Source organism: Primulina huaijiensis, chromosome 4, assembly GCF_012295235.1.
Source record: "Primulina huaijiensis isolate GDHJ02 chromosome 4, ASM1229523v2, whole genome shotgun sequence".
In the NCBI taxonomy this organism is placed as follows: Eukaryota; Viridiplantae; Streptophyta; class Magnoliopsida; order Lamiales; family Gesneriaceae; genus Primulina; species Primulina huaijiensis.
This window is the reverse complement of record NC_133309.1, coordinates 19,155,744-19,166,314: the sequence shown is the minus strand read 5'-3', so window position 1 is coordinate 19,166,314 and position 10,571 is coordinate 19,155,744. Positions and strand designations below refer to the sequence as shown.

At 33.9% G+C, this 10,571-nt stretch overlaps 1 protein-coding gene across 1 annotated transcript; it reads right to left on the bottom strand.

Moving 5' to 3' along the window:
* Nucleotides 1-3,665: 3,665 nt before the first annotated feature.
* On the bottom strand, nucleotides 3,666-9,019 carry LOC140975339 (probable protein S-acyltransferase 22). The gene is made up of 9 exons (XM_073439000.1): nucleotides 8,184-9,019; nucleotides 7,915-8,028; nucleotides 6,462-6,860; nucleotides 5,945-6,013; nucleotides 5,797-5,868; nucleotides 5,251-5,379; nucleotides 5,070-5,150; nucleotides 4,806-4,982; nucleotides 3,666-4,674 (listed from the first exon to the last, which is right to left on the bottom strand). Exons 1-9 carry the CDS (start codon nucleotides 8,223-8,225, stop codon nucleotides 3,901-3,903), a joined length of 1,857 nt encoding a protein of 618 aa, XP_073295101.1. The 5' UTR covers nucleotides 8,226-9,019; the 3' UTR covers nucleotides 3,666-3,900.
* Between the last annotated feature and the right edge of the window lie 1,552 nt (nucleotides 9,020-10,571).

The following is a 10,571-nucleotide window of genomic DNA, read 5'->3' as shown; positions in this document are numbered from 1 at the left end:
TCAAAAAATTATTTAAAAAAATATTAAAATTTATCATCTAAACTAGGCCTGGCAAAAATCATAAAATTCCCGACCCTTCCCGACTTCCGACCCGGGCCCGACCCGAAATTTTCCCGACCCGCTCTGCATCGGGAAAGGGATCGGGAATATAGGATATACCCGACGGGATTCCCGACCCGACCCGAATATATTAATAATTTTTTATTAAATTTTAAAAAAAAATTAAATCCCCACAAGTAAGTAAATATTTAATTTTTTAGTACTTTTTATGAATACTTAAACTCCTTTTCTATCATTCTATTATTATTATTATTATTATTATTATTATTATTATTATATATTTTACTTCATAACCTAAGATCAAATAAAATGATAGATTTTTATCTACTTAAATTTATTTATAATAACTCGTAGTAAACAGCACGTCATTGGTTTTAGAGTCTTTGTCATTGAAGTGACAACTATTGGATGGATGTTTATGTTTAATTATCGATCAACTATTTGTAATTGTGAAAATGCTCACATGATTTTATTATCTATTTTATTTAGTCATTGATGTTCATGGAGAAGAATGTGGCTCAGTAAGTTGGAGCGAAGTAAGTTCATGCTTGATATATATTTATAGTTTTGTGTAATGGTAAGTAGGTGCTTGGTATATTTCTTTTTTAAAAAAAAGGTTGGTGCAATATATATTTTGATATTTTATATTTTTAGATTATGTTTATATGATATATGTTGTTTGTAGGTACCCTCATGCACACAACAAAGTAATGCATCCCTCAAGTGTAAGCTCCAAAGGTCTCGTGGTAGAAGAATAATGGATTAATGGTAAGAATCTAAATTTTTTTTTTGCTTGGCTACATTTTTATATTTAGATTGACATGATATGTTATGAAGTCATCTTGATTTTAAAAACATGATACTAAAGACTCAAAGTGTGTATGTTGTTTGCTCATATGTTATTTAATTGAATTCTGATTTTGTTATTTTCTTTCATCAACTTTTAGATGCATGTGATTTCATTAGTTTATATACTAAGTTAGTCATATGAGACGTTTCATTGTTATTTCCCCTTTCTCAAAGCAAACTTACTGGATGTGTGTATTCATGGTTGTGTTTTTGTTAAATGATCTTGCAGACATAGTGATAATTGCTTTGATGTTGTATTTGCTTGCAGATGCCAGCGAGGAAGGCAATTAGGGGACTATATCTAGTGGTGTGATTGGAATGTATGTTGTGAGCTCATTCTCGCCAGCAGATACACACTAGGGCCACTAACACCTCGTTGTCATAATTGGAGAGAGTGTTAATTAGTTCCTCGATTCAAATTGTTATATTTTGGTTTATTTATGGCTTAGATTTTATTTTTCAAGAACGTTGTGTTGTATTTTACTGCAACGTTGTTTCTGTGTAAGCTTCTGAAATTATTATATTTCGGTTTATTTATAATTTATTAGAAATATGCTTTAATTTATAAGACATATGTACATACTACACAATATGTCATGATGTTCAATGAATTTTTTAAAAAATATTTATCGGGATTTTGTCTCCCTTCCCGACCCGATCCCGAACATTCGGGTCCCGATATTTGTCGGGTACGGGATCGAAAATCTTTTTTATTCCCAATTCTTATCGGGACGGGGATCGGATCAAGGGGTTACGGGACGGGTCCCTACCCGATCCCAGCCCTAATCCAAACCAAGCCGAACCGGAACTTAGATTTGGCTCGGATTGGCTTTTAATTATTAATTGTTTGGTTTGGTTAGCAATTTTGCAAAACCAATAATATTGGTGTGGTTCGAGTTTTTATCATAAAATAAACCAATACAGTTTTGCTCATCCCAAATTATTAGATTATAACAAAAAAAATAGTAAATTGCATACAACCTTCTTGTGAAATCTCTAAAGAACTAATATCTTCCTATGAAAAATAATAGGCGTTTAACCCTCTATGTTTTAATAAAAAAAACAATGTGTTAGGATCTAGAAATTGGTTAGAGGGGATATATAAACGATCTCTATAAAATCTCTGAAATTAGGTTGGGTTGACAACACTTGAATTTTAATTGTTGTCGGTAAGATTTCAGTTTACCAACAGTTAAGCAACTGTGCAGAAAGGGTTAACTGAATCGTTTTTAACTATAATTGGTAAGACTCAAGAATAGTTAGGTTAGCAAAACTGAAGTAAATGCACAAAACAATAGTTTATGAAATTCAATAATTAAAATCTTATATATATCTCCGCTTCATTCTTTTCTGAAAAGATTTCGTTAGAAAAATTTGGTTATTACAAACAAATTGTCATAACACACTCTAACACAGATTATCAGTGGCTTACTGAAACTCCTAGTTATTCTTACAAATTAAATAATCTAATCATTAAGACTCTTACTGTCAATTACATATATTTTTTTAACTAAATACACTTAGTACAGTTGATCCTCAATTATCTGATTTAGACCCTAAGTTTGTGCTTCAAAGTATGTTTTATGAGTTAGGCTATGAAAGCAGAATATACAAATGAACAAGGCTCGTGTAAAGAATGTAGATTGTGCATATGTTCGAGAGAGATTGAAATGTTTTCAAAACTGATCTATTTATAGACATAGTTTCCAAAGTTCGACCTTTTGAATTTGATTGTCGTTTCTAAATATAGTAACTGTTGTGTCACGTCATCGTCTTTTTTGAAAAATAGTACATTCTGATAGTGCGCATGAAATCTGATACTCTAACCGATTGAAAAGTTATTGTACGGTGAATATTCATTTTGACCTCGCCGATTAGGCTCTGATTCTTAAAGACAATGTTTTGAACAATCTCCAGAGTCTATACGTTGAATCACCTGATTTAGTAGCCCTTGTGAATCTGTTAGCTTAGTAAATCAGTTTCCTTTTCATACTCAGGTTACTTTTGAGGATTCAATTTGGCTTGGGAAAACATTTATTCATGAATATTCAGTTTTTCTATATGAATTTATGCTAGCTACTCTTTAAAGCAGTAGTATTTTATTAAATCATCAAAACTTTATTATTGTTAAATCAGCAAAACTTAATTAATCCAACAAAATGCTCATGGACACTTTATAAAGATATTAATATGATTCTAGCCCCTTATGTTGTGTATAAATAATTTTTTATAATACTTTCTACATATAATTCAAAATGTAATCTAGACAAATGAATATAAATCACATTATTCTTTTCTTTTTTGTTTTCTAGTCAAGTTGTGATATTTTAATTTTATTTTTTTTAATCATATTATAGTTTTACTTCAAAAACTATTATTGTCATAAATATTAAAAGCACATACACCTAAAATTATGAAATTGAGGTTATTTAAGCTTCTTTTTAAAAAAACATAGGGGTTGATGCTTATTTATTTTTCACAAAGAATTATAGGCTGTTTTGATATTTCACAAGTTGATTGTATGCAATTTACCACAAAAAAATTTATATTCGTCAGTTAAATTTTTTAAGTTTATTATCATTTAAGTTTATTATCATTAGATGTAACAAAATTCTTATTTTTCTATAAACAATAAATTTTTATTTTCGAGGCACTACTGAGCTAATGGTTCAGTTATGCTACTATATTATTTGAATTTCGAACTTTTCTGCTTGGATATCATGTCTCAATGAAATGCCTTGGTAATCTTTAGAACATGTATAAAGCACCAAGTTCTCCGTGAATCTGAGCTCTTTAAAGAGCACTAAAATATCGATAGAATGTCGCAGCTGAACATATCGTTCTTGTCGTAGGCAGGCGACCCTATAAAAATCGATATCCAAGTACCAAAAGTTCATTAGAATTTTGAATGCCAGCAGATGAAGAAAAAATCACAAGAATCTACATTCTGTAACATGGACACATGAGGCTTACTCTCAGGCTTTACTCTCTTCAAACCTTTCTATGGTATGACATTGTGGATGAAGATGGTGGCATGAATTTCTTGGCGGTTCTATCTTGTTCGGTGCCAAACAGATGGCTACTCCAGTTGCTGGATCTGTGAAGAATTCTTGTGGGTACTTGGTCACTATCTTCCCCTCCGGAAGCGTCATATCCACCACTAGTCGATCTTGATAATGGGATTTCGTTCTGATTAACCATGGCAGCAGCCGATAGCCTAGCTTCTTCGACTCCCAGTGAGGAACCTCGAAAAGGATGGACATCAGGAGAACCTAAGCTACTGTCAGGAGATGAAGCTACATTACCAGTTGAGCTTGGCATGGTTCGTCCTGGCCTGAAAGCACTTCTAGTTTCAAGTTGTACAGGCATCAAGCTTGCTGATGTCTCAGAGATGATCATATGATTGTCTCTCTTGCTTTTGGCATCTACACTCGAAATATAGGGAATCTCAGTAGGAAGACGAATTCGCTTGCTGCCTTTCTTTCTACTATTATCAGGATTTGGGGCCATGCGACGTCCACTACTTCCAAAACTACTGTCTGTCTCAAGAGAATAAGGCGCTTCCTGTCTTGCCACAGGCCGTAAAATCTTCGACTTTTTTCTCGCCTCAGCAGCAGCCTTGGACACGTCCTCGGCATTCAAACGTGCCAACGCCCATGGACTTATCTTTACAGCAGCATGATTCTTTTTCTTTGATGGCTCCTCCACAACCATTTTTTTGCCAAGCGAACTGACAGATCCAGTCTCAGGAGGGACTACGTCGAACTGCAGAACGACCATAAAAGTCACGATATCAATAAATAAGCCTCATGTCAGTATTTCGCAACCATAATGAAACGGCAAGTTGATAATTATAAAGTTACTCAAAAGATATGATGACTTCAGAAAACTTTAACCTGATCTTCAAGGAAGAGAGGCGGAGGAGTGCACCACGCAGCTCGATGGAAAGTGTTGAATGAGCTGGCACTGCTTAATCCAGTAATAGAACTAACAGGAGACATCTGAGGACTCTGCTGCCCTCCTGCTTGATCTTGCTCCCTGAGAGCTATAATATAATCGTATGTGCTAATTCCCTGTCAATCCAACATGGACAATTGTCAACTCTGTCACAATTATCAGCCAAAAAACGACTTTACGTAGAAAGGAAAATGAAGTTGAACCTTCTTTATCAGAAGAATATGAAAGAAGAAGAGCTGAGCAAGTGGCAGGGTCGCAATCATTGCCAATATGGTACAGACTGACTATATTATGGAAAACAGAGTTTCATTTATCATTCGGAATACAGCAAATGTAAGCCAAAGGTATACTGAATTGCTAAAATGAAGTACTAAAAATACCCACCAGAACAATAACAAAAGGAACCATGGTGAAACTGCTTCCTAACTTGGAGCTAATGTCCTTTGAGAATCTTTTCCTCTCAAGAAAACAACATATCAACACAAGGATTCCAGTTGACCATTGAAGTATAAACTGCAATCTCAAGTCCAATCAAGAATAAATGTCAATATTAACTGAATTAGAAACTTTCTGGCCTGAAAATACAATCACATTTTAGAGGTAACCTCAAGGATTTAGCTAAAGTCCGACGAGATAAGTGGTCACCTCCAGTAGGGACGTATCATGAAAATTCTCGATTCAAGGAGGAAATCTTGATGTGGGGTCAAGCAAACTAAATTACAGGGACAATAAATAGAAGAAAAAGAGGAAGATGAAGCTTGATGTACATGGGAAAATGAATTATATTTTGGTGTAGCTTACAAAAAATGGGCTAAAACATAGTAAACAAAATAATGCAGGTGTCTCGATTCCTAAGAAAACCAGGATCAAGCGGAAAGTCATATAATACAAAATACTCAGACTTGTGAACAATTGGTGTTTTGAGCATACCAGGAGCAGGGCAGAACACATGAGTGTAATAAACTTTCGATAGTTTCTTTTGCCTATGCAATTGTTTAGCCACTGCAAAAACAAAGAAAGTAATAAGAAGCTCTTGTTTCAAAAACTCTAACCAGCAAGAGAAAGTGGTGTGCCGTACCCTGCAGTGGTGATCGAAACGATCAACGCATTTGTCACAAACTCTGCAATGCTTACTGTACTTATAAACCTGTAAAATGGTACTTGTCAATTGAATCACTTGAACCTAAGAAATATCAAGGTTCAAAAATTCGCTAGCGCTAGAGGAGACTAGGTGTCGCTAGGCAAATTCAACGGTATCAACATAATAAGATGAATTTTGGTGTCAAACAAATCAAATTTCTTGTTGGACTTTAGTTTAGGGCCTATGAGAAAATTACTTTTTACTTTTTTAAAATTGGAAACTTTTTTTAGAAAATAACCCCAAAAATCCCAAAAAATAATAATAATTTTCGGCCGCCTAAGTCCGCCTAGCCAACAAGCACTTTTCGATGCGGTCAACAGTGGCCTAGTGCCTAGGCCGATTTTTAGAAAACTGAGAATATCAAGTCAAAGTATATCAACATGTAGCACAATATCTTAAATATTTGTGGGGATGAGTATCTCAATTCTCGATGCAGGAAGCAATTACTACACACCTCTACTTCACACAAACTACAGTAGAACATCCCATCTTCACTCATTTGTTGCTCAGAAGATTCTTCATGAGAATTACAAACGTAAGCACAAGGCAATAAAGCAAGCAGAGCAGTGAAGAAGGGCTTATGATGAAGTGAGGGATTCTTCTTTTCAGGTTCGGCATCACATATTGCTGTTGAATGAACGTCATATTCGCTCTCCTCATTCGTATGCTCTCGGGTTATAGTAGTATTGGCATCTTGAATTGAAGAATTTGACCTTCCACCGAGAATAGGCACATTTAATTTGGGTTGTTTTTTGTTGTCAGGAATTTTAAGGTATTTCTTCGATCTAAAGACTCCTGAATCCGCAGGATCAACAGCTGTGCACCATACATAGAGGCCAAACACAAATATAATCTGTGAAATGGCAATACAAAAGCGTAAGAATATAAGTATATAGAAGTGCATATTCATATCTTAACCCCACAGGCCACAACCATGTCCAAAAAGATATTCTGAACGACTCAAAAAAAAAAAACAATCACCAGTTAAATTTATTACACTTCATGAATTCTCCTTTCATGTTAACTAACTTTAATATTAGCGATCTACAAGAAGTTAATTATGAGCGTACATTATGAGATCGTAATGGCTTCATACAAAGAGAATAGTTGCTAAATTTTCAAAAGATTGCACGCACCAGCAGTCTCAGCTTCAAAAGATGTGAAAAATGTTGCTAATACCACATAGACTGTAAAAAATTGTCAAGCATACCAAAGTTTAACATCTTACTTTACCTAACCAGCCAATGAACTTCATGAATACAGCTTGCAGCCAACCAAGAAACCATATATTTTAATTTAATCAATCATGTTCGCCAATTTCAACATAAAAAAGTTTGAAACATTTGGACAGAATACCTGTAAATCTTAGGACTCCTTTATTTTCATAAATAAATCCATTTACTTCTCAGCAAAGATGCAACCAGGACCAGTGCATGAAAAGTAAAGTTACAAAATAAAAAGATAGTCAAAAAAGTCAATATTCTATAATTCCCAAAGGCAAATAATAATGTAGACAACCCACAATCTTTAAATTACTTTAGTGAAATCTTTGATGGAGGAACTTGTGGCTCCTTAAATGCCCTGTACAAGTGACAAATCTCCAAAGAACAAGCATCTTAGAGTCCTTTACATCAGTGACGGGCCTCAGTAACTTTAATGCTTATCTACAATTTAAAAATCCTTCAACAATAGAATTAAAAATTTGAAAAATGAAATGGCAGAGTAAAGAGGAGTGTGAAGTTCAACTAAAGACTCATCCAGGAAAAATGTTAATTTCCCGGTATAACCAGAAAGAAGCAAGAATTGGAAATCACAGATCTACGTTTCCCAACAGGCCAGTAAAATGGTAAACTTCAATGCCAGAATGGAGAAGAAATAATCTCAAAAGAAAGAAGCAATGTGCTTACAAGAGGAGTGTAAATTCCCATAGCTATGTATTGGAACAACTGCTTTCCCAGAAACGGGGCAAAGAAAACATAGAAAGCAAATCCCAAAGCAATAAAAACAGCAACAGCTACCACCTGCACACACGCACATATATCCTAGTTCAAAGCAGTTTAACATCCCAAAGAAATCCAAAACCAAATCAAGAAAATGTAAATAAATGCATCCATAGGCGGTACACATTAGAGAGTGAATAATTGTGTGTGTTCGTGAAAAACGAAGAAAATAATACCTGGAGAGGATGGTAGGGAAGCTGCCATCCATGCTTCCTCATTGTGATGATTGGACTAAGTAACCAAAGAAATTATTTTCAAGAAATCTTTGATGGAGGAAAAAATGGCTGAGTTGTTTTTAACTACTGCCTTTCAAGTTTAAAAAACAAGTTTTACTGTGCCTTACACAAAACCTCTTGTAGGTTCATTCTCATGGATCTTCCACCAGAAAAAAGGCAACAATACAAAAGAAAATCCACAAAAACTTCCCTTCAGAAAAGCTCAGATCGCACGAAAACACATTCCCAAAGTGGGGTCCGGAAACGAAGCCTAAAAGATGTGCTGAGACCTCTATTCACCTCAATCGTAGCCCACCAACCAATTCAAGGCTATCATTGATGGTGAACAGTGAAAATTCACCTTCTGGGTTGAAATGATCATTACACACATGGGTTTTTATTCTTCTTCTTTTTTTTTTCTTTTCCTGTTTCTTGACTAGCCTTTTCCTTCCACCAAGCAAAGCAAAGAAAAACAAAGATCTGTGTAGCCGAGGAGACAGAAAGAAGAGAGATAAAGGGAGACTGGCAATTTGTGCTTTCCAAGCCTGCAATTTACTTACCTCAGCAACAACATTACCACCTCACTTTTTTCCCTTGTTTCTTGCATTGTCTTTTTCCTTTCCTTGGCCAGAAAATTTCAATGTATCGTCTGTCACAGGTCAGGGATGCACCCGCCACACAGCCAGTTGTACATTCTGCATCCTTTTTAAAATATTTATTTATCATTTATTTTCATGGGAGGAGTGATTTAAACTCTAACAAGCTCATTAATGGCTTTCCTTTACACCTGGACATTCTCTCTCTCTCCCACTCGCTTTCTTTGTTCATTTTATTTACTGCGAATGCAGCAGAGAAGAGTCAATTATATTGTTACTGACACAGGTTGATACTGTAGTTTACTAAAAAAATGTTTTGCAAATAAAAATTTTGAACATTGAATCATGTTTCAAAATATAATTGATAATCAAATTCTATTAACAGTTTTTAAACCCAAGATGCTTTTTTTGGTCATATTTTGGCTTACTTACAGGAGCTGTTTGCTTGGTTTTATTCATATCATATGAAAGTTGAAACAATCCTCTCATTCAAAACACAATGATATGCTCCTATGAGTAAGTTATGGGTGTTCGAGTCGGTACGGTAAGTGAACGGTTGGTAAGTGGTCAGGAGTTTGATTCTTCTAGTCAACACTTTTTCGGACGAGCCAGTCGTATAAGGTTTGTCTAGTATGATTTACTTAGCTAATATGCTATCGCGTCAGCTCGGAGTTTACCTGTTGGATCTCGGTTTTTTCATGCAACGCGGAGGAAGTTTTAAAAATTTTTATTTTATTTTGATAATCAAAATATATTTGTTTTGGATACTCGTATGGTTTTATGATTAAACATACAAGGATGTTTAAAACTTTTACCTTTGGTGAACAATTTTCACTTTGCTCTAACTACGTCGGTATAAGCGAACGTAGCTCTTGTTGTAAATCCTACGTATGTTCTTCAAATTTTCTTTCTTCAATCTCCTAATCCGGTCTACGACTGATTACTTGTTCCTCTTCTAACTTGCACTAGAAAGTATAGAAGGATTTATCGTTGGAGATTAAAAATCGAGAGGCGGCATAAATCAAATTCTCTTTGATAGAGGCCGAAATTTTGAGAGAAAAAAGGAAGAGTTTTTCGAAAATTGGAGTCTAGTGGAGGCTAGAGTTTTTCAAAAAATTGTGAATTAATTATTATTAAACTTAAGCCTAATACACATATATATAAACTTAAGGCCCATTAATAAAATTAAATACTTAATATGATTAATCAATTAATTATTCTGGTCCAACTAGTTTAATTAATTAATTAATATTTTAAATTCTAATTAAGAACATTAATAATATGTATGTTGGTATTGTACTCCTACAAGCCCATTATATATATACCAATTACATTTAATTTAAATCTCTTATAAACTCAACATTTGAATTTAATATTTAAATTATTAATTCAACTCCTTGAATTTATTACCTCCAAAATTTAATATTTAATAAACTCAACTTTTGAGTTTAATAAATTAAATCCATCATAAATTCAACATTTGAATTTAATATTTATATTATAAATTCAACTCCTTAAATTTATCACCCCAAAATTTAATATTTAATAAACTGAACATTTGATTTTAATAAATTAAATTCTCAAATTTTACAAATTCAACTCCTTGAATTTTTTCTCAAAATTTAATTATCATAAATTCAACTCCTTGAATTTACTATAATAATATAAATTCAACTCCTTAAATTTATTCTCTCAACTAGAACAAACGATTCAGTGCTTGTGTGACCCTCAATGGTTCAGGGATACAGCTAGC